This window comes from Contarinia nasturtii, unplaced genomic scaffold (assembly GCF_009176525.2).
Source record: "Contarinia nasturtii isolate CC-2019 unplaced genomic scaffold, AAFC_CNas_1.1 Cnas_scaffold_4084, whole genome shotgun sequence".
NCBI classification, from domain to species: domain Eukaryota; kingdom Metazoa; phylum Arthropoda; class Insecta; order Diptera; family Cecidomyiidae; genus Contarinia; species Contarinia nasturtii.
This window is the reverse complement of record NW_022201380.1, coordinates 167,564-191,878: the sequence shown is the minus strand read 5'-3', so window position 1 is coordinate 191,878 and position 24,315 is coordinate 167,564. Positions and strand designations below refer to the sequence as shown.

At 35.9% G+C, this 24,315-nt stretch overlaps 5 protein-coding genes across 8 annotated transcripts; 3 read left to right on the top strand and 2 right to left on the bottom strand.

Moving 5' to 3' along the window:
- Nucleotides 1–10,999: 10,999 nt before the first annotated feature.
- LOC116350298 (SET and MYND domain-containing protein 4-like) lies at nt 11,000–12,697 on the bottom strand. Its single transcript, XM_031782052.1, has one exon. It carries the CDS (start codon nt 12,695–12,697, stop codon nt 11,000–11,002), a length of 1,698 nt encoding a protein of 565 aa, XP_031637912.1.
- Nucleotides 12,698–14,096: 1,399 nt separating this feature from the next.
- On the top strand, nt 14,097–16,858 carry LOC116350335. 4 transcript variants are annotated; one of them, XM_031782098.1, is made up of 3 exons: nt 14,097–14,181; nt 14,795–14,855; nt 14,924–16,858. In XM_031782098.1, exon 3 carries the CDS (start codon nt 15,012–15,014, stop codon nt 16,305–16,307), a length of 1,296 nt encoding a protein of 431 aa, XP_031637958.1. In that variant the 5' UTR covers nt 14,097–14,181; nt 14,795–14,855; nt 14,924–15,011; the 3' UTR covers nt 16,308–16,858. The 4 variants fall into 4 exon arrangements, with proteins under 4 accessions (XP_031637958.1, XP_031637959.1, XP_031637961.1 ...); XM_031782099.1 differs by having other exon boundaries at nt 14,104–14,181; nt 14,795–14,831; XM_031782100.1 differs by having other exon boundaries at nt 14,128–14,197; nt 14,795–14,831.
- Nucleotides 16,859–17,103: 245 nt separating this feature from the next.
- On the top strand, nt 17,104–19,116 carry LOC116350355. The gene is made up of 2 exons (XM_031782125.1): nt 17,104–17,244; nt 17,658–19,116. The coding sequence occupies exon 2, from the start codon at nt 17,702–17,704 to the stop codon at nt 19,040–19,042; it is 1,341 nt and encodes a 446-aa protein (XP_031637985.1). The 5' UTR covers nt 17,104–17,244; nt 17,658–17,701; the 3' UTR covers nt 19,043–19,116.
- Nucleotides 19,117–19,466: 350 nt separating this feature from the next.
- LOC116350356 lies at nt 19,467–21,597 on the top strand. The gene is made up of 2 exons (XM_031782126.1): nt 19,467–19,593; nt 19,899–21,597. The coding sequence occupies exon 2, from the start codon at nt 19,953–19,955 to the stop codon at nt 21,270–21,272; it is 1,320 nt and encodes a 439-aa protein (XP_031637986.1). The 5' UTR covers nt 19,467–19,593; nt 19,899–19,952; the 3' UTR covers nt 21,273–21,597.
- Nucleotides 21,598–21,981: 384 nt separating this feature from the next.
- LOC116350343 lies at nt 21,982–24,200 on the bottom strand. The gene is made up of 3 exons (XM_031782109.1): nt 24,018–24,200; nt 23,188–23,852; nt 21,982–23,115 (listed from the first exon to the last, which is right to left on the bottom strand). The coding sequence occupies exons 2-3, from the start codon at nt 23,841–23,843 to the stop codon at nt 22,254–22,256; spliced, it is 1,518 nt and encodes a 505-aa protein (XP_031637969.1). The 5' UTR covers nt 23,844–23,852; nt 24,018–24,200; the 3' UTR covers nt 21,982–22,253.
- Nucleotides 24,201–24,315: the final 115 nt, after the last annotated feature.

Below are 24,315 nucleotides of genomic sequence, written 5' to 3'. Positions count from 1 at the left end.
TGGGATGGTGGCTGAGTGTTCATTCGATCTACTGACCCGGGCTGGTGGACCGTGTGGGTGACCGTTAGAATATCGTATGTGGTCGTAAGATTATTATTGAAAAGATGTGGTTTTTAACGGTGATCAGATGTTTACCATAGTATATCACTGATTCATACCTTTTTCCCACCAACAAATGTATAAAAAATTGTAAAAACTCAAATGATTCAGCCAGTTTTGGCGGTGAATAAAGATTATTATATTATTTATCCAAACAAGTCGTGTTAATTTCAGTGTTCCAGCGCCATACTTGAATCAATGAATAATTTTGTTTGAAATATTCACCGGCCACTTTGTTCATTCGCTTGCATGTTTGTCCAAATGAATGTAAATCTTTCAGCGACAAATATTCGAATATTTCGTCCATACAATCGATGTTCAACTTGAATATTTTTGGTGATGATTCCACATTTGAAGGACCAGCGTCAGCATCTTCGCTACCATTTCGACAGACTGGGTGGGAACACTTTTGTTTTTTATGTGGACGATCCATGACAAGTGACTTTTATTGGCGCCTCAAAGAATAGCCCTGGGTAACAAAGTGGAATAGAACAAGAAATTGAACATTTTTCACAAAAATATAGGTTATATGAACAGTTTTTTTTAATCCAAAACATTTTTATTCTTTCCGACAATTAAGCATAAGATAAGTGAACCTTTTGATTTGATGTCGGTTAGTTTTTGAACAATTGACGCCTATTGTAGCTAAAATAACTATATCATTTCTTCGACTGAAATTGTATATGTAATAATAAAGCAGACGATGCGGTACTTACCGATGACCGATCAAAATTCTCGTTGTTTCAACAAATTTATTAAATTCCACAAAGATGCCAGTAAATTTTGTAATTTTTTGCCGAAAAAATCAACACAAATCAATGAAAAACTATAATTTATGTGGAATATTCTGTATTTTTTCGTTAAATAAAAAATGGCGTCGAAAACGAAATGAGCAAACTTGTGTGACGTGTTTCTCCTTTGAATGTTCGCAAGTAGAAGAACGCATTGATCTCATTTCAATTGATGGTACAAAGTACATACAAAAAACGACATCTGTAAAAATTCAGCCATCTGGTAGTAAAAGAGAATATGGTTTGCGCTTGTCACCACTACGTGTTAATCAAATGTTAAAGCGGTGTCGCTACTTTCTACATGAAGTACAACGTCAGTTGTCTTAAATTCAATATACCAATAGATCACCAATTTCAATGGTAGTAATAGTAATGGTGGTAATTCACAATTTCACTAACAGTTGGCTAAATTTTTACAGATCTCATTTTTCGTGTGTAGATGTCGCTAAAATTCGTTGTTCCTTTGTTCGATGCGTTGTTTTCAGCGTTATCTTCACTCTCGTCAATTCCGTTCGTTTTGATTCTGTCTCAGCCGATTTTTTGTCTAAGAAAAAACACACCATTTGCACCAAACCAAAAGTCCATTGGCCCAGACTGTACAATACATATCTATGAGTGTGGAATGCCGGTTTCTCGCTGTATATGAAATGCCATTCTGAGAATGTGTATCCCAATTGCGCTTACATTATGCATATATATTTCACCGCTATAAAAGGCCACTGACTTTTACCATTCTTCATTGCACGCATGATGCCAGAGTATCATTTGTATGCGTGTGTGTTAAACAGATGATGCTGTTTGCACATAATGAAAAAACCCACCGAACCGACACAAAAACCGATAATTCTTACCCAAATCGATCGTCACTTTTTCTTTCTCTCTCTCTCTCTCTATGTAGCGGCTCGACGACAGAACACAGTTTGTTGCTTTGTATTTCGTTGATATTTATTTCGATACGATGTAACACAAACTATCTTCGATTTCAATTCCAATTCGATATATTTTTTTGGCAAAACAAAACAAAAAAAATATGACAAACATTCACAGAGCGTACACAATTGGTTGTGGCCGATACACATAAACACATCGCCTTGACGCGTAACTTCATTTCGTTATTAGTCATTTCGTACGCTTTGACAATCCTGTTAAAGAAATAGACACAATTATTTTAGTCAAATGTTCAATGATTGGCGTTGAAAAACACAATCGATACAATTTAAAGCTGAGAATAAAGTAACCTCACCGGTCATTCGTTGCTTGCAAATAGAATTCCTTAAAATTCTCATCAAATGATAATCCGCTGCATTGAAATGCATTTTGCACCAATCGTAGCGTCGCTTCCGCTTCATATTGGGTGTTAATCCAATGTTTGTCCATAGTCTATTGCCAATTTTCACTCATCGTCACTGAAAATATACAAACATTCACGACATTCGGTTAGATTTCGCTATGAAATTGATTCGCATTGATTTTGTGTCGATTGAAAATGCAATAATTTGACATTTGAAAAACAACTATTGACTCCGAAGAAGTTTTTGTGTCCAAAATATACACTCTCACTCATACGGCACAACCAAATGCACACCAAAACACATTTGGCCAAACAAATCAATCGGTGCAAATTGTCCGTCTGAGCAAAATTGAAAGAAGCACCGAATGAAATTATTTAATTTGTACGCAAATCACGAAAACCCATCAAATTGAAATAAAGTCCGTTTTGATTTTTGACCATCTCTTTTCGCTTTGATGGCAAATATCACATTGAAACCCGACTTGTTGTTGAACGAAAATACACAATTTGCACACCGTTATAAAACTCCATTGACTTTTTTCTACTCTTCATAGCACGCATGATGCCAGAGCATCATTTATATGCGTGTATGTGTTGAACAGATGATTTTGTTTACACATAATGAAAAAACCCACCGAACCGACAAACTATTGCTCCAAATATTATTCAATTGCTTGCATGCTTCAGAAGATACTGTAATGTTGTCCATGATGACGTCATGTGGAACTTTTACTGCATTTTCAGTTATCTAAGATATATTGGTCTCATTGTTTGCTTTGACGTCTATCGACAGTGACGTCTATCGAATTTGACAGTGTTCCCAAAATAAAATGCAATTTCTCAATTGCACATGCTGAATTGATCCAAGTGTGATTCAATTAAAATGTAAACTGGATAGAGAATTTGAAAGGCTGACAAGGGAATATTTAGCCAAACAAGACAACAAAAAATCCGCCGTCTCTCCGTGCATTAGAATATTTTGCACTGTAAACAGAGGACTCTCGTACAAAAGTCAACAAAAGTGAGAAATAAGTTAATTCGAATATGCGAAGAAATGTGTGATTTTCTCTGGCCGTCCGAAGCCATTATATCGAATGCAATTTCGAAACGAAACACAGAACATTTTTATAAGAAAATCTATTCATTTTTCATGCAATTTTCTTTGAGAAGATTGTTCGATACTGACTTACCTATACCTGTGACTGTTTTTTCTTCATTCTATTCATGGAAGTCAAAACATCATCGATATTCTCAAGGTCAGTTTGACCATTCGACCTCCAAGTGTCGGATTCAAAAGGAGAAAGTGAGCTGAAAAACAATCCAAATTCGATGAATAAAAACAAGAAAGTCATTCATTTTTTAACTTTTTTTTATTTATTTCCAATCACAATAAAAAGTGGATGGTTAATGTTATAAGTTCAATAATAGCCAATTGCTTTTGGATAATCATCGTACATGCACCTGGAATAGATATTGGAAACTAACTCAATCTCTTTGGACCATGGAAAATGGCTATACTTTTCCAGGAACTCAATACATTTGCTTTTCCATTTCGCGCGTTCGTTAATTCTTTCGTAATAGTTTGCATTGGCACACAGTAAAAACTGATAATTTTCATCTGACTTCATTTTTTCAGAATATTTTGGTTTGCAGCTTGGTTCGCATTTATCACATTTGCAAAGAAAACCGCAATATTTCAATAGAATTTCTTGACGACGTTTCGTTGAATATGGTTTTGTTCGGCTGTCGTAATTATCCAAATATTTCACAAAAAGTTGTTCGCCTTTCTTGATGGGCCGTATCGCAATGCAAACGACTTTATTGCCCACCGTGAAATTGAACACATTTCTTGAACACGAGTGATTGAAAAACGAGTATAAACTAGTAATTGAACTGATGCACGGCCGATTCATGTGAAAATTGTAACAAAACCGTTGTGCAACAACGAGACTGGATATGACTGAAACATGTTCTGCGGCGAGGTGCATGAGAAATCGTTGGCTTTGTTCTGTGCCAAACATGGATTTAATCGATGGAATGTCCAAAACTCCATAGTAGACCTTGTAAGTTGTTTCCACATCGAATTTGTCCCCTCCTGGTCCTTTCAAGTTTAGAAACAGTGCATATTTTGACTTTTCATCGGTAGCTGCCTCGGGTACTTGTGTCTTTCTTTTCGCCAAAGTATTTTCCACAAACTCCATCATTTCATCGATACTTGTGAATACACTAATCGCAATCAACATCGACTTGATTATCAATCTGACGTGATTCGGCATTCGTTCGAAATTCGCACCGCAAAATTTGTGATGAAATTCATTCTGATTTTGACATGTTTCACTGCAAAACATCACATCCGTGCACTTTGGACACGCAATAAAACTCCGTGTTGTATCGAAGCATGTATAGCAATGCGACTCGGTCCAATAATTATTCGCAAGTTGTGTCATGTAGTTCTCCTCAACCAGCACCGTTTTACCGACAGCAATATCACAAGTAGCCACCATATATCGTCCGAATTCCTCATTTTTCTGAATCTCCAACACATTTGCCATGCACGGGAATTTCACATGTGACAAAAAACTGAGCTGCGGTTTCTTGTGGCCTCCATACGTGTGGCCGTACCATGGTTGTTTCTTTTGCTCTTTCCACTTTTCCACTTTTTCTTCACATTTCTTCTTCAGTTGCATCAAGTCCGGCAGCAATTCACGTGGATGATTTGCAGCAATGGCCAAATCAATGTCTTTCAAACATTCCGAATACTTTCCCGTGTGTAAAAAACAAATGGCACGATTTGCATACGATAAACTCACATTTTTCGAATCACTTTCGGCAAATCGCAAACACTTATTGTACAATTCAATTGCTGAACTCAGTCCCGGTCGAAATGAAGCCTTTAGATCAAAGTGAGCTCGTCGAGTGCCATCGGCGCGTGCAAGACAGGAATCGGAAATTTTACTGTTTTTCACTGGATCAGCCGTAAGCGGATGACAAACTATAGTCCGGGGGAATTGATGCTTCCAGTCGGAACTTTGTATTTTTTTATCCCATTCCCATACTTCGTACGGCTTTGCTTCGTCATTCTCCCATGTAAATAAATTAACGAATAATGGTTCGACACTGTCTGACTCTTTTTTCCACAAACTCCCCATTGTTTTTATCAAATTTAACTTTTTTTTAATTTAAATTCTTTCAACTATGATTTATTTATTTATGGTGCTACTTTACTGGCGAACTGTCACTTTTATACTGAATTCGATCGACATGATAATATCGCAATATACAATAATACGTCGTCGTTTGGGCTTGTATTTATATTTTCTATAAAGGTTTGCGTGCTTTTGAAATTTGCTAGTGTGTGCTTGCGATATCAAATGTTATGAAATTCACAGTGTCTTTTGAATACAACGCAAACAATGTTGTGTATGCGTCAAGCGTGTTGTCTGTTGTTACAAGCGGCATTTTGGCAAGTTCGTCTTTGTTACATGTAGACATATATGCCTTTGTGACGCGTCTCATACGTGCTTCAAAACAGACACAAGTGATATATCCGGCACTGTTGCCGAAGGAAGAAAAACATGAATTTCACCATAATTTGCAAATTGAGCGAAATGTTTGAACGCTCGCCGTAGAGAACGTTGATTCATTTTAGTATAAACATAGAAAGCCGTATACTTCTGCCATATTCTAGACAGGAATGTTATTTCCAATCGATTTTTATACACGTTTTAATCTATTATTTGAACAAATTTATCGTAATCACCGATATAATTACTTGATCTCATGACTGATAGTGAAGGTGTATAAAATTACTGCTCTCAATATTCGTGTATGACGATTTATTTAGTTTTTATTCACTTTTTTGCGAATAAATGTTTGTTGTCTTCCGTTGTGCGCATCTTCTAAGCAGCTGGGTTGGTCTTTGTGGTAGTTTTTTGTGTGTCCATTTCTCTCAAACTGAGAGAGTCTCAATGTGAGTGTATTGAAGAAAATATAAACAAAGTGAGCTTTTTGAATGAAGAGAACACCAACAATGAGCGTCAAGCAACAAAATTATTTGGTTGTCAGGATAGCGTGTATAGTAAATACGGTCTACTGGATTGAAAGAATCGAGAGATAAATATGGTAAAACATTTTAAATGAACTTCAGTTGTATATCGACCTCCAACGACGTTAGACCCAAATCAAACTAAGCTTCGATTTAAATCAGTTTTAATAGAATTATTGAAAATTTAAAAATGAGTACGACGATTACGAAATTCTGCGGCGAATATTTTTTCCTATCAAATTTTTACCCTGTCGACATCAACGCGCATAGCGTTGAAGTTTCATATGGGTTAGAGTGTTCTAACACTTACAAGGTGTGCTAGAATAACTGTCGGGTTTACTTTAGAGAAAAAAGCACATTTTTCAACCAAATTAAGAATTTTCGCGTTGTGTATAGGGAGTCTATATATTTGTAATTAATTAGCCAGACTTGATTGCCCAAATTTTTTGTTCGTTTTGGAGACATCAATGTGTCAGAAAAAAATCGGGAGCAGTACGAAAGTTGCTTTGGTCGACTATATGGCCCAGTCGTGACCAAGTGTCGAAACAAAAATAGTTTTCCTTTTATATCATAAACTATTGATGCCAAAGGAAGTAAAATAACTGACCAGCAAAACCACAATGTCTTTATGTTGGCTACGCCAGGCTCATATTTTACCTAGCTCCATTTTTCCTTATTTTTCAGAAAAAAGCCAAATAATCAGTCGTTGAATAAAAAACATTATCCAAATACTATTTCAAATGATCGGGAACATCTTAATATCGCTTAATATCTCCTCATAAGAAAATATTAATTTCATTGAATTATCATTTTCCGCATAACTATGTCCGAAATATAAAACCCAATAGTTATTCTGGCACACCCTGTAAATAAACGAAAAGTGATTTTTATGTGTTGACTCAAATTAATTGTGTTTTTTATCACTTTTCGTTTATTTACTCTTACACTTATCATTTGATAAAAAAGCTATTTATGAGGAGGAAGTAGATTAAATTTCATTTATAGTTGAAATTGTGACAAAATGAAATAAAAGAAAACGTTAGTTATACAACGCGCGCCAACAAGAGACTGAAGTCAGTTTAATGGAAAATCATAAAATTGATGTAAAAAGTCATTGACTTGAGAAAAGAGAGATAGAAGAGAATACCCACCAATTCGCATCGAATCTAAGGAAATGTATCAGCTTCAATAAATAAAACAAATTCAAATGTTTATATGAAATTTATTTACATATCAAATGGTTAGTTTTGTTATTCTTACATCAATTGCCATTTATTATGCACAGAAATGAATCTTTTTTTTTGTTTCAAAAACTTTGAGGTATTAAGCATTTTCACATTTTGGTATTAATGCTGGTGCATAGTACGGATTCAATGAGGTAATTTTTTCATCTGATTCACGTGATTTTCTCAACCGTAAATAGATTTTAAGTGCCAAATATTCAAAAATGGCACTCAAAACTGTGGAAATCGAACGGAAAATGTGATTATCGAAACTTTAAAATAATTGTAAGTATTCTCACTCACCAAGTATGAATACTCCCATTGCAAAGTAAGAGTTACTACCTGGTCTTTCATAAAAGTAACTATATGCATAATTATATCCAGACAATACGCTATGATAAAAAAAATGACAAAAATAAGGAGTCATAATCTTGCGATTAGAATTCCAGCGAATTTACCCATGTAAAGCGAGTGATACATAAAAATCGCCCAAAGCGACAACGGGACCGCCCACCAGGTCAAAGTCAGTAGCAGTAAAGGAAAGTTCTGGAATAGTATTTAATTTTCATTTTCACTAAATATTTAAAACATCAAGAAGAAGAAAAATTGCACAAATCTCGATTTATCGCTTCAGAAATCGAAATTTCCTCACCATTCCGATTCCAACAAGCCAAACGATGCAGCCAAGCAAATTGTACACTGAAAATATGGAATTTTTGATGAATATTTACACATTTTCACCACGTGGCGAACAAAATTCCAAGAACGAAACTGTGAGTTCATTTTTTTCAAGATAAAAATACTTCAAGTGGCTTTTTTGTTTTGTTACATATGAGAGCAAATCACACACTCACCGAATGTTGCTGTAATGAAAGAATCAGAAAGGCGAGTTGATTCGAAAACGATTAAACATAATATGAATATAAAACGATACCGAACCAACCAATTAACGCTTCTTGACGAATCTTCATTTTTTTCTTTGAAATTAAATTTTTTTTATACAAATATTTCTCTTTTTTGTGGATTCGTTTGAAATATCGAAACTTGAAGGAAACACTTTGGAAAAGCGTGTTATTTTGTGCACGTCTGACTATATACTGCTTACTACGAGTTGCTTGATATACAAATAGAAAATTTATGCGTGCGCGTTACATAGGGTGGTCTTTATGAACTTTATAAATGGACTCAATATATCATAAAAATTCATCAATTCTATTGAAAAATCATGATTTGAAAATCATTTTTACCACACGGAAATTATGCCCTATAAGAGACTGCAGTGATGGTTTCTCGTTAGCCAGCATTGTCTTAGCCTTGGCTTACACCAACAACTGGTGTATGCCAATCGTTAGCCAGCTATCAGTGTGACTATGTACGATTCTCACTGACGTTTATGAGTGACATACAACTCAGTGTATATATGTATGTATTAGTGCTGGTTTACACATTCGTTAGCCAGTGTATACGTAGGCGACTATTTAAGTTTCTTCAATATGTATGTTTTAGTATTGCCCGATGCAAACCATTGTCATATTCGTTAAGTTTAACATTTTGTAGCATAAACGTTCTCAGAACGTTTTGTCATTCGATCGTTATTTGTATTGTTTACCGTAACATGTAAATTGCGTCTCAGCCAAAAAATGAATTTTACTCGTGAAAATTTTCGAGCGATTATTTTTTTCCACTTTCGATTGGGTGTATCACAGCAACAGTGTTTTGATCAACTTCATTTGGCCTTTGGCGATGAAGTACCAAGTCTTCGGACAATTTATAATTGGTACAACGAATTCAAGCGCGGTCGCCTATCGCTCATCGACGAGTTCCGCGAAGGTCGTCCAAAATCAGTTGTTGTACCAGAAAACATCCATGCTGTCAGAAATATGATAATGGAAGATCGTCATGTAACATATCACGAGATTGAGGCATCCCTGGGCATTAGTGCGACCAGCGTATTTAAGATTTTACATGAACATTTAGCTGTCAGAAAGATTTGCTCTCGTTGGATACCACATAATTTGACAATCGCTCAAAAAAAGGCTCGTGTCGATTGGTGTAAACAAATGCTCAAGAAATTCAATCGTGGTGTTTCAAAATCCGTGTATTTTATCGTCACTGGTGACAAATCATGGATCTACGCGTATGAGCCCGAAACTAAACAGCAGTCGACTGTATGGGTCTTTCAAAGTGAAGATAACCCAACAAAAGTTGTTCGAGCTCGAAGTGTTGCAAAGCAAATGGTCGCCTGTTTTTTCGCGATAAGTGGTCATGTGGCAACAGTTCCACTAGAGGCTCGTAAGACCGTCAATTCTGCTTGGTACACCACCATTTGTTTGCCCGAAGTGTTTGGTGAAATAAGAAAAAACAACCGCCGTCGCAAAATAATTCTTCATCATGATAATGCGAGCTCTCACACATCTCATCAAACAGTCGATTATTTGACCGGTCAAAAGATCGATTTAATGGGTCATCCGCCGTACAGTCCTGATTTGGCACCCAACGATTTCTTTTTATTCCCGAGCGTGAAGAATAAACTGCGTGGTCAACGATTTTCATCGCCCGAAGAAGCAGTTGATGCGTTCAAAACACACGTTTTGGAGATATCACTTTCGGAGTGGCATGAATGCTATGACAAATGGTTCGAGCGAATGCAAAAGTGTATTGATCATCATGGCGAATATTTTGAAAAACAATAAAACCATTTTCGATGAAACCCCATTGTCTTATATATGTTTTTGAAAAAACTTAAATAGTGACCCTCGTACATTTGTGGCTAATTAGCCAGCTAATGTGCCCATCACTGAGAGACTGTATAAAATGCAAAACTTTAGCACTGCTAGCGCCACTACGGACAACTATGGAGTTCCAGTCCGTTGGTTGCAACTGAGCAAAAGTCTTTTCACTATTTGGCGGCAACTTAGTGTAGATTACATTGAATTCCGTCGTGGCGCTAGCATTGTGACAGTTTGGGCATAATTTCGGTACGATTTTTACGAAATGACAATTTCAAATGTTAAAAGTTGAAAATATTTCTTGATATCAGAGCGGATGTGAAGGTTGATGTTTTGGGGACCACCCTAGCACGCAACGGCGATATAAAATGCTCAGTCAAAAATACGAGATAGCTGATACGATTCATTCTTATCTCCATACGTGCGGGGACGCATACTTCAATTTCAGACAAAGAATATAGAACCGGTGTTGCTAATGATTATTGAAGTTTCATCATTCTACTTTTTGCTTTTCAGGGGAAAGTGACTTTACATTTCCAATGAGTCGTCTCTTTATTTAGATTAAGAGTTACTTTAGAACCACAAAAATAGCTGGCTACGCCAATTATTATACTCACATCCATTCCCAATTGAGTTTATTAAATAAAGTTAGCTTCAAAGAATGCAAAAAAAAAACAAAATAAAAAAAATATTCAAGCAAAAAAAAAATCAATGAAAACTTTCTATTGAAAAATCTATTTAATTAGTTTTTATTTCATCCAACATTTAACATTATGTAAATGTAACATTAAAAGGCAAAAAAATTGATGCAAAACTTGTGTTCAACAAAAATTATATAAATTCGCATAATCATCGAGTAAGCATTTGGTGTAAACATCTAAAACTAAATTCATTTCCTCAGACCACGGTAAATGGCCGAATTTTTCCAAAAATGCAATGCATTTGCTCGACAATTCGGTGCGGTCGCAAATTCCTTTGTAGTAGTTACACCGAGCTTTCGATAAAAACTGATAATTTTCATCTGACTTCATTTTGGCGCGTTGTTTTGGTTTGCAGTTTGGTTCACATTTATCACATTTGCAAAGAAAGCCCCAATATTTCAAAAGCGCGTCTTGTCGTCGTCTCCTTGAGCGTGGTTTTGATTGAATTCCTGCATCCAAATATTTTACAAATAATTGATCACCCTTTTTAATCGGGCGTATTGTGATGCACACTTCGCTATTGCCAAATGATAGATTCAGAAGATTCGCCGCACAAGAATGGTTGAATAAAGAGAATACATTTGGAATTGCGCGAATAGTTGGCCGACATGCCAGTGGATTGAAATTTGAATTTCGTGCAACAATAAGGCTGGATATGATCGAAACATGTTCTGCGGCAAAGTGCATGAGAAATCGTTGACTTTGTTGCGAATCAAACATGGATTTAATCAATGCAATGTCCAAAAGTCCAGTGTAAACTTTGTAAGTGGTTTCCACATCGAATTTGTCCCCTCGTGGTCCTTTCAAGTTGAGAAACAGTGCGTATTTTGACTTTTCATCGTTAGCTGCCTCGGGTACTTGTGTCGTCCTTTTCGCCAAAGTATTTTCCACGAATTCCATCATTTCTTCGGCACTTGTGAATGCAATGATTCCAATCAACATCGATCTGATTATAAATCTGATGTGGCTCGGCATTCGTTCGAAATTCGCACCGCAAAATTTGTGGTGAAGTTCATTTTGATTCTGACATGTTTCACTGCAAAACATCACATCCGTGCATTTTGAACAGGGGAATAAGCTCCCTGAATATTGTAGACAAGTGCCGCAATGGACGAGGTTAAAACTCTTCGAGCTTTGTGACACATAATTCTCTTCAACCAATACCGTTTGACCGACAGCAATATCACAAGTGGCCACCACATGCCGACCGAATTCCTCATTTTCTTGAATTTCCAACACATTTGCCATGCACGGAAATTTTTCATGTGGTGAGAAGCTTAGTTGTGGATCAATTACCCTCTTTCCATACGATTGAGTGTGGCACGAACGGTTATTCATTTTTTTAAACTTTTCCAAATTCCCTTCACACTCTTGCTTTAGTTTCATTAAATCCGGCAACAATTCGGGTGGATGATTCGCTGCAATGGCCAATTCAATGTCTTTGAAACACTCCGAATGCTTTCCGCAGTGTAAAAAGCAAATGGCACGATTCGCATATGCAAAACCAACGTTTTTACTGCCAATTTCAGCGAAACATAAACACTGATTATACAATTGAATCGTCGCATATAGACCAGGTTTTACTCTGGCGTTTGCATCGAAGCAACATTTTCGATATGAATCACCTTGAGCGAGATAAAAATCGGAAGTTTTGTCACTTTTCACTGCTGCTCTTTTCATATACGGGTAATTGTGTTCCCAGTCTGAATTTCGTATTTTGCGATCCCATTCTTCAAACATTTTTCCATCGTCGTACTTTTCACAAGCAAATAAGTCCACAAACAATGCTGAAGCATTGTCCGATTCTTTTTTCCACATAATCCCCATCGATTTCGACCAACTTTTATCACAAAATGAGTTATTATTACGAACTATTTAATACTGATGCTACTTGTTGAGCGGCACCTATAAACTTAACTCAGCTGTGAAAATGAATAATAACAAGTGCCGGAGACAACAAAGTTAGGAATATGTATTCGTTTGGCGTGCCTACGTCATTTCAAACATGTGTGTTTGTTATGCGGCTGTGAATAAAACGTAAAATTTGCGTCGTGGATACATTGTTCACCATATGATGCACATGCGTTAACGCTACGTACTCGCGGCAATCGTTACACATACAATTATTGAACAATTTTGCGTTTGCTTTTATTGAACATTTTTTGCAAGTGTGCGTAATGCCCCTTCACAGACTACTCAAACAGCGTTCATCGCTGCAATAATAGAAGGATTTCATTATAGTTGGCAATACAACCGTAACGACAGCTGAAAAGGTAGAATTATTTTAATCAGTATGTTTATGAGTCACATCAGATTGTTTGCAGAGTGATTTGCACTCTTGAATAATGTTGATTGTTATGAAATCTCCAGCGTGAATAAGCATTCAGAATGAAATCCATACAAACAAGACTCATCTGATTCGTATATTTTTTTGCAGTTTAAAAGTTTTCCAACGATTCCCGTGTCTAGCAAAAGTAATTGACAATCAGTCAATTTTATGTGACAAAATTCAATTGCGACAAAATGACAACAAAATGATATTTTGCTTATTACAAAATCTAATAATGGTGTATGTTACGCGCTGGTCATCAAATTAAAAGAGTAATGGTTAAATGAGAACGTTCATTGTTCAATTGCGCTTGGTTCGTTCTGATAAGAGGCAACAACAGCAGTGAGTGCAAAAGGGAATTGTGAAATAGGAGTGTAATTTGATAAAACTTATCAGCGAAACACCGCGATATAAATGCTAAAAACACCACTTTCATCTATTTATTTATGCAAAATGGTGAAATTCGTTATGTTTGGCTCAGTCAAGTGTTTGTGTTTCTTAATTGATTTTTGGCATTCTACTTGCTTCGTTAAGTAAATACTATAAATAGAATAGTGGGAATGAAGACATTGGAATTATTTCTTCCTCAACATTTTAAAATCCATAACATTTCAATGAGTTTATGCTTTTAGCAGAGAACTTGATACATTAAATTTTCTATTATTCCAAGTGTCTTTTCATCACTTAAATCATCCGTTAAAAAGTGAAAATAAATTCGTTGCTTTTTTTGTTCAATATGAATGAAATCCGTTTTTTTTTCGAATTGTTTGTCAAATGCCAATCATTGGAACCAAATCACTGTGTCAAATGTTCTAACTGCGTAAAATGTCATATTCCAATATTCTGTTGAATGTCAAATCACATTTGACACAAACGTCAAAGCGTTTGCTATTTTTATCACATCAGTCGTGCAGACTACATTGGAAAGTGTAAACAATGTTTTTCACAGCATTAACTACGTAGAAATAAATACGTGAGTAAAATTCAGTGTAAGAAAATAAGATTTTTGTTGATTTCAAGTAGAGAGAAAGTAAAATCCCTTGAGTAGAACGTGAATTAGTTTGTGTAATGCATGAAAAATTGAAATTCTCATTGGAAGCAGGCCAACACAAAGAAGACGCAAATGTTTTTTTCTTTTTATTTATCGTTCTTGTCACTTTATTATTGATATATCACGACGTAATTCTTATTTAAGACATTTCGATGGTTCCATTTTGAACACAAATGACTTTGTTTTATGGATTTAAGAAATTTTCGATTTTACACAAAGAAAGGTCGGTTCTATTATACGTTTCCAATGTTGATTGAAATGATTCCAGTCCCACCAGTTGGATCGATTGCACGATAAGCCGCAATTGGAGTGAATGACACTAAAAACATTACATGTAATGTACTCAGACATTACATGTCATGTGTCATATTATGGCATGAACCGTTTGTTGTGAATAATAAAAAACAGCTGATTGAACCGGCTCGCAAGATTTATTTACGTAGCAAAAATAGTGTCGTTGTAAAAATGCGGCTGATTTGTTGTTGGATTTTTCTCTTTACTTACGATTTTTTGTTCTTATTTCATTCCGTTTTAGGTATCCAATCAATAGAAAGACAAATCTCAAGAGGAAGGTGTGGAAAAACAGGATTTTTTTAGTAAACATTTTTTTCATGATTTTTTTTTGTGCATTTTTTTCATCCTCTTTGTTTTTCTTCTTCTTCAGGATACTTTCAAGTTACCAGTAAATCAGTAACCAGTACGAACCTAATGAGTGCCTAATTGACCACTTAACCAGACCTCAAATAAAAAAAATGTTCAAATTTTCGGAAGTCGTAACGAATCTCTACTTGAGATGTACATTAGCCGGTCTATCCGTAGACGAATCGTCGGAGATTTTCAATCTAAACATCAATTGTTTCGAGGAGTTATTCGAATGGTTGCCAATAGCTGATCTCTTTACGCTTCGTCAAACGTGCAAACACATGAAACACGTCGTCGACTATTTCATCCGAAGAAATTATCCGTCGATTCAAATTGGCTATAAAAAAATCGCCCTATTTACATCCGACCTAAAAGAGTTCCATCGTCTGGATCTCATCACGCTCAAGGCAATTCGAGAGATTTTCTTCTGGACCGAAGAGTTAACACTGGACGAAATCGATTCGGTAAAATGTATACTGCCTCAAATTGAGCGTCTATTCATCGGATGGCCAACGGAGGGTGAATTTTATGGTGCATTTTTACAGCATTGCACCAACATTAAATTCCTATCAATGAGTAAAAAATACAGCCCGAACGTTGAAAATGAATGGTTACTTCAGCAGTATCCAATGCTTGAGCAATTTGTGGTGAATGATTTCGATGTTGATGGGCCGGAATACGGTTGGCAAGTGCCTGAACTTCAGATATTCTTTCAACAAAATCCAAAATTACGCATTTTTTCAACGACACTACATTTTTTACGCGAAAATCAACAGTACTTTTTGGACACCAACATCACGTTGGATCGACTGGAAATTCAGGGGCATGGCCAAAACTTGGAGCCGACTTGTGATTTATTGAATACACTTTATGGGCAAGGATTTTTTAAGCAATTACATTTATATTTGATGGTTTTTACCGTATACGATCTTAATCAGACCGGTTCGTTGCGTGGCCTCGAAAAATTATACCTAGCCAATCGGTGTTTGGACGACAAAGATGAAATCATTTTACCGAAGCTAGAAAGTCTCAAGGAAATTGGATTTAATTATGGAAATAATGAAGACAAATTGGAATCGGTTGCAATGAATTTGACGAACATTGAACGTGTTTACTTTGAAAAAGCCACGTTGAATGATGTCTTACATTTTGTCCGGCATTCGAGGTGGGTCACATTAATTCATGTTGGGGAATTTATCCAATTTGGAGGTGCGGAAAATGAGGACAGAACCATTGATTTGGACGCTATTAATGAATACCGAAAAGCTCTGGTAGGGGCTACTAAGGTCACAATTCATGTTAATGAGGCAATTTTCTTGAGAACAAAGTACACAAGAACAACCAAGTTGGATATGGTTGAATTGAAACGCACCGAAGCATATAATTGGGAACATTTAACATTCTAATTTATTTTTAGCGCATTTTAGTTCCATTATGTGTCGCTTAGGATTTGAGTAGAATTTATGAGATGAAATTGGACATGCTGGCTGTATTAATGATTTACATTATTTTTTTAAGTCGCCAGATGTTTTACTTTTCCGCACACACCTAGTGTGTAAGAGGAAAGTATTTTAGAATCGCTATGGATCGTTCAATGTCAATCGAAAATGCTGCCAGGACATTTTTCTTTGCATCAGGAAACCATTTACTTCAATATCGATGATTGAGATCCGTAATAACATTTCTTTCAAGCGCATTATTAACAACAAAAACGAAATAGGTTCAACGCTTTTTCTAATTTCAAAACGTTTAAGCGGTGGACTTGATTCCAATTCAAGCATTGAGCATGAGGATCGAGGCGAAATAATACGGATGGAGCAATGTCCTTTATTTAATGGAATAATTATTTCGTAATCATCAAATGTATTGTATATCCCATATAAGACTTTGAGATTGAGATTTGAGAACAATAAAGAACATTTTCACGCAAACTTAGAACATAAGACAAAAATCAGAATTTTATTGTTTTAACTTTCTAATAATATTGATTTAAAAAAAAAGTTTGAATTCAAATTTTGATAAATCATGTTAATGAGTTGGGAGAATTTTTCACTCAAAATTCGTTTGATCGGACGTTAATTTCTTCGATACTAATGGATTTATACTGGAATATCAAGTCACTTGAACGGCAATTGTCATGTATTGGAAGCTGAACTGTCAAAACAATTGACTGTCAAATTAAAGACACATAACCACAGCTGAAATCAGTATCAAATTGAAATTTGTGCAGATCAGATGTCATAACGAATTCTACAAGCTGTATTTCACAAAACAATCGCCTAATAATTAAAACTATTCCACTTGAATCCATCACTAATAATTTGGAATTTCTCCAATTTTAAGGTAAAGTATATTTGAATATTTACTGTGGCGGCATTATCTTTGATGTGAATTCATTTTTCTTTTTTGATATTTTTGTTGACGATTTAATATCCAATAAAATTCTCCAATAAAATAAAATATAAAGGGGGCCTTCACAGTAAGAAAATATCAGTTATGTGTACCAGTCGGTTTTGCATATAGCGTCGGCTGATATTTTCTTACTGTGTTTCGTTTACTGTTTTATTTCAATCATACAGTAAATTATTTTTTGAAAAAAAAAAAAAACAATGTTGAAAATTTTACATTGTTAACAAATCTTGAGAGAGTTTTTGTTATTTTGTTATCCAAATGGTTTTATTAGACTCACGATCACCTTCACGACTATTTTAATTCAACGCCAATTGATTTAATTTATTTGTTTAAAAACTTTGCAGGGCAACCAATTGAAATACTGGTGTGAGTTCGTTTATCGAGTAAAATGACTGATGCAAAAGACGAAATTGGAAAGAATGCAGAAAATTGTGCTGCGAGAGAGGTGCAAAACCAATTAACAGCTACAGATGTCAATCAAGTAGCAGTAGTCGGTTCATCGATCAATCCATCACCAATTCAAAAACTGGAGATCGATTGCCTTGAGGAACTGTTTGAATGGCTTTCGATAGCCAATTTGCGTGTGCTTCGTCAAACGTGTAAACGCCTAAAAGGAGTTGTCGACTACTTTATCAAGTCCAACTATCCCTCCGTACAATTTGGTTTTGGTCCAATAAAATTGTACACCGAAAAAATCTATAAGCTTCGTGAACTTGATTCGGCCAGTCGTAAACTGATAAAACAAATTACGCTTTGGACAGAAGAACCAGATGAAATAAGTTCCATTCGTGATATTTTGCCACAGCTTGAGCGATTTGAAATTGGAAATTCATGCCAATTTCATGGCGATTTCTACAAGTCTGTCCTAAAATGGTGTACAAATCTAAAAAATCTTTCAATTCGTGATATCGCGGTGGATAAAGTGATTGGTGATGAAAACGATTGGTTACACAGTGAATATCCATTGATCAAACACATTGAACTGGACGACTCCGACATTGGCGGACCCGGTAATGCGTGGGAAATTCCAGAGCTAAAAATATTCTTCGAGAAAAATCCACAAATTCAATCATTTTCAACGACATTTCATTTTTTGTGGGAAAACCGTGAGTGTTATTTAGACTCAAACATAAAACTCGATCAGCTCAATATTCAAGGCGACTGTTACTTGGAACACGGAATGGATCGCATTTGTGGTTTGCTTAATACACTCTATGAACAAGGATTTTACCGACGCGTACACATGCATGCCTCATTCATTTACGAACAAGAGGATTGGGACCAAATACTTTCGGTGCGTGGAATGGAAAAATTGTATTTGGTCTCTGTGGGAATAGATATTAAATTTCCACCAATGAGTAATTTACGAGAATTTGGCACCAAATTTGGTAGCCAATTGGGCGATTATGAAACCATTGCAAAGAATCTAGTGAACGTTGAACGCATCTATTTCTATCAAATGAAGTCTGATACTTTTATACCATTTATGCGATTTGCACCGAGAGTTGAGGAAATAAAAATTGATAACTTATGCGAAGGGATTTATTTCAATGATGGCATTATCAATCTAACGGCGTTGAATGAAGAAAGAAAGACCTTGAATCGTGCCCGCAAAATTACAATTTATGTGAAGGAAAATGTTTTCTTGGCGACTAAATGGGCAACGAAAAGCACTGAATTGGATTTGATCACATTGAAACGGATCGAAGCAACGAGTTCAATATTTTAATAATAATTTTTTTCCCACCTACAGTTTTCAAAGAGAATAAATAAAGAATCGCATTTTATATTTTGGAGAAATTTTGCCTGAAAATAAATATATTTAAAAAAAAAATGACCACATTTGAGTTTTAATTCGAAAATTGTATTGTTGACACTTCGATTAATTTTAGATCATAACACCACCAGCGATTCTACGGTAAGCTTTTTTATTATCAATCGATCCTCAGCCAGCTCTGGCTGTTCTGCTCTGAGCAACAGTCTCTGGTGGAAATTCAACTGATCGGACGGTAGGTGTATTTTTATTCCAAACTGGAATATCACTTGAATTGGAAATGTCATTTATTGGAAACTGAACTGTCAAATCATTCATCTGTCACATCCACGACACAAATACTATTACACCGCAAAAGTCAGTATCACATTGAAATTTGTGCAAATCAGATGCATAACAAATTCTACAAGCTGTATTTCACAAAACAATCGTCTAATAATCTTTAGAAATATTCCACTTGGATCCATCGTTACCGTACAATAATTTGGAATTTCTTCAATTCTAAGGTAAAATACATTTTGAATTTATTTATGGTAATAATTTCATTAATTACAAAGCCAATCAAGTCGAATAAAAATGCAATTGCGTGACGATTTCTTTCAATGTCAAACTTCAGCATTGGCCTTTATCACATATTCGTTGAACAGTATTGTCGATTTGCCGAATATGTAAACAACTTTGAAAAGAGGCGAAATACTGTGATCTTGTTGATTTTCCTTACGTTTTTTTGCTATTTTCCCAAATGATTACTTCGCAATTTTTTTTAATTCCGCACCAATTAAATTAATTTGTTTGTTTAAAAAATTTGCAGGCCAAAAAATTGAAATACTGGGTGAATTTGTTGATCGATTGAAATCTGTTCAAAATGAGTGATGAAAACGAGGAAATTGGAAATGATGCTGAAAATTGTGCTCCGGGAGAGGTGCTAAACCAATTAATAGTAGTCGATCAAATATTAGTCGATCAATCGATCGATCCATCTCCAATTTTCAAACTGAATATCGATTGCCTTGAGGAACTGTTTGAATGGCTTTCGATAGCCGATTTATGTGCGCTTCGTCAAACATGCAAACGCTTAAAACGAGTTGTCGACTACTTTATCAAGTCCAACTATCCATCTGTACAATTTGGTTTCGGTCGTGTTGTATTGAGAAAGCATAAATCCGATAAGTTTCGTCAACTAGATGCCACTAGTTTAAAATTGATAAAACAAATTACGCTTTGGACAGGAGAATCACATGAAATAGGTTCTATTCGTGACATTTTGCCACAGTTAGAGAGATTCAAAATTGGTACCGGGGAGTTCGATGGCGATTTCTACAAGTCTGTCCTGAGGTGGTGTACAAATCTAAAAGATCTTTCAATTTGCCATATCATGGAGGATAAAGTAATTGGTAACGAAAACGAATGGTTACACCGTGAGTATCCGTTGATTGAGCACATTTTACTGGACGATTCCGACATTGGTGGACCCGGTAATGCGTGGGAAATTCCAGAGCTAAAAATATTCTTCGAGAAAAATCCAAAAATTCAATCATTTTCAACGACTTTTCATTTTTTGTGGGAAAACCGCCAGTGTTGGTTAGACTCAAACATAAAACTCGATCAGCTCAATATTCAAGGCGACTGTTTCTTAGAGAATGGAATGGATCGCATTTGTGGTTTGCTTAATACACTTTATGAACAAGGATTTTATCGACGCGTACACATGCGAGCCACATTCATTTACGAACAAGATGAATTGGACCAAATACTTTCAGTGCGCGGAATGCAAAAGTTGTATTTGGCCTGTGTTGAGATAAAGACTACATTGCCACCAATGACTGATTTACAAGAATTGGGCATTAACTACGATGGTGACTTTGACGATTTTGAAACCATTGCAAAGAATCTAGTGAACGTTGAACGCATCTATTTCAATCACATACAATCTGATACTTTAATACCGTTCATACGACATGCGCAGCGAGTAAGGGAAATTAAAATTGACCATTTGAACGAGGGGATTTGTTTTGAAAATGGTGTCATCAATTTAAAAGCATTGAACAAAGAACGAATGGCCTTGAATTGTGCCCGCAAAATTACAATTTATGTGAAGGAAAATATTTTCTTGGCAACTAAATGGGCAACGAATTGCACCGAGCTGGGTTTGGTCACATTGAAACGGATCGAAGCTATGACGTAAATGTGTATATTGAATAGCCAGTGTTCGCAACGAAGGCGATTTTTCGATTCCGACACCGAGCGACACCGAGACTATTCAATCCGATGCCGACCGATGCCGAAATTATTAAATCCGATACCGACCGTTCGCCGACCATCTTTTTTCGATGCTCGAAAATCGAACAAAATTTTATACAAAATGAAATAGAAATGAGAAAAAAATGACAATTGATAAAAAATCCATTCAATTTTTCAAAAAGTCGCGAACTCGGAAAAAACTCGGATGGCGAAATCATTCCGACGCCGACCGTTCTCCGAATACACGGCTTTTGTCTGCTGAATTTTTTCGGGAGTATTGTTTATATAACAAAAACTAAAAAATACAAGAAAAGTTGAAATGATTCACATTTTGGAGAAACTGACACTGATATATCGACACGATGAATAAATATTGATAACAATGAACAAAATTTGTGTTTTAATTTCGAGAAATAATTTTCAAATTTTATTGTATATGGGATCGTGACTTCCGAAAATAATGGACCATTCTTGGTTGAATATCAACTTTTGTTTACCTTTTTTTTGATTTTAAGAACAATTCCGCCATGAAACAGGATACTATATGCCAGCTGCACAAATTCCAAATGAAAAATGCTCTTTTTTATTGAATATTTATGGAATGTTTAACAAAAAAATTCTTTATTTTGACTTTAGCTTTTATTTCTAAGCTTAATTTAAGCTTCATTGCTTATGTTTATGGTTTTATGAACTTCATTGTTCTTCGATATGAATTTTTATGCTTTTTTTAATTATATTTTTTTATGTCAATATTATTTAATTTGTCTTATTGAACATAAATTCTCTATGATTGGTCATTATTGAAAATATTTCGACAAAGGTTTGTCTTTTTTTTAGGATAGGAAAAAATATATAAGAAAAAGAAAAATGATTAATTGTGATGAAAAAGGTGATGTTCGTCAAATCAAAAAAATGTTGTGGCAATCTAGGTGCGCTTGAATACTAGACGTTGTACCAGTCCAACTTTGGTGGTGTCGAACCCTTTATCCGGGTCTGGAATGAATCGTACTTTGGTGCCGTTCTTCAATTCGGTGAACTTTCTTAGTTCGGTTTGTGTGTAAATGTCGGCATGTGCAACGTCACCGCTCAATTCCAATGTGATTGTGTACACACGATTTGGTTCAATACGAATTGGACAGCATAATGGCACATGACTTTCTTCAACCGACGAGAGTGTTGTATTTGTAGAAAAAATGAGTTCGGTTTGGTTGGCTTTTGTTTCTTCGATGGTTACCGATGTTGGAATGAGGATTTTAATCTCGTTATCATTGACACTGTACACTTGGGCACAGTTGAACGAATGAAGCAAGAGAGGATAATTTGCCTCGAATTGGGTTTTTTCAACCTTTGGGATGTTGTAGCGCGTCACGGACTTTTGTACAATTCGATTGCAGTGCAATAGATCGTGTTTGTTGCGTTCATTACTGCCGCTACGGTTCTTAGTACTGGTTACGGTGGAAACACCGCCGCCACCACCACCAACAACGCTTCCACCGATAGAAGCACCACTGTTACCCGCAACATTTGCATCGCCATTGGCTGGAATACCCATCAAACGAAGTTTGCTGTTAAATTTTTCCGATTTGTAGTCACTCAACGTGATCATCTGAATGATTTCTTCCAGTTCCGGACCCGAGAAAAAACCACCATACGAACCAACAATCAACGTAAAACATTCCATGGTCATCGATTTAAAGCGAATTTCAAACAATAAATCGCCCAATTCGGCCCGTAGCACATGGGTATCGGTGCTGTCCAAATTCTTCTGGACGGCCGACGCTTTGGCCCTGTTATTTATTCAAAGAAAAAATGATAAGTTACTATTTGTTCCATTATAAATGTTCGAATCGCATGCATACCACATCAAACACCCAGTCAACACCTGTGATTCGTAGCATTTCAATGCATCGATTTGTAAAATGTGTTTCAGCACATCGCGATCACATTCGAGGAAACTTTTCGATTTGAGAACATCAGTTGCCGATTCGGTGATACGTCGTTCACAGTTCTTCTTCAAAATGGCACGATCATAACGAATGGCCAAACCATAGCCCCAGATGATATTTTCAGCAGTCAATTTATGGTCCAAATAATGGCTGCATATGGTTAGAAAATCCTCGTTCCCGTAGTCTTTGGCCAATCGTAGCACCACAGCAAAGTTTTCGAAGGTTAGTTTAACCTTCGGCATATAGAAAAACTGTAAGTATTCTTTGAACGCCGCGGTTGTGGTGTCGTCGAGCTTGAATTCGATTTGACCATCTTCGGCAGTGGCAAACAAATTATTAAAACCTTCACTGCCCGCAGACAGTATCAGTTTATGTGCCGGCACACGTTCCGATTCATTGTCACCGGTGCTGAACACAAAGAATATGTCGGCTGTTTCGTTGTTTAGGTACAACTTTTTCAATATTTGGACACACTGACGATTTTCCATTTCACCGTTCAATCGATCCAATCGGTCAGTCTGCTTATTACGACGATCCGACGATGGTTTATTGGTTCGATTTGGTTGCATTGCTCAAATCTAATTGAGAAACAAAAGGAATATATCCAATTGGTGACGACGGAAATAAAATCTAACCTCAAATCAAACTAACTGCACTCTCTACTGTAGTACATACGGCCGTACACAAACACAACGACAGCATTTAGTTGGTGTTTGATTTTAAAAAAACTCATTTTTACTTACTTTTCTCGTAAATTTCCAATTTCACAAGTCCGTCAACGATGATTTTTGCACAGAATTATCAGGTTTTTATCTGGTTCCGGTCGAATTTTCAAGAAAAATACAAAAAAAATGGGCTATTGTTAAATGACGAAAACACTTGCGGTACTTCTAAGCTCATGTACGCTCGGGATATGATGCCGATATGACAAATTAAAGTGCGCCACAATTGACAACTTTAATCGATGAGTACGTTTCATGCATTTCCACACAAATTGTACTCAATCGCTCGTTCACACAAACAATTTCAGTTTTAATATTT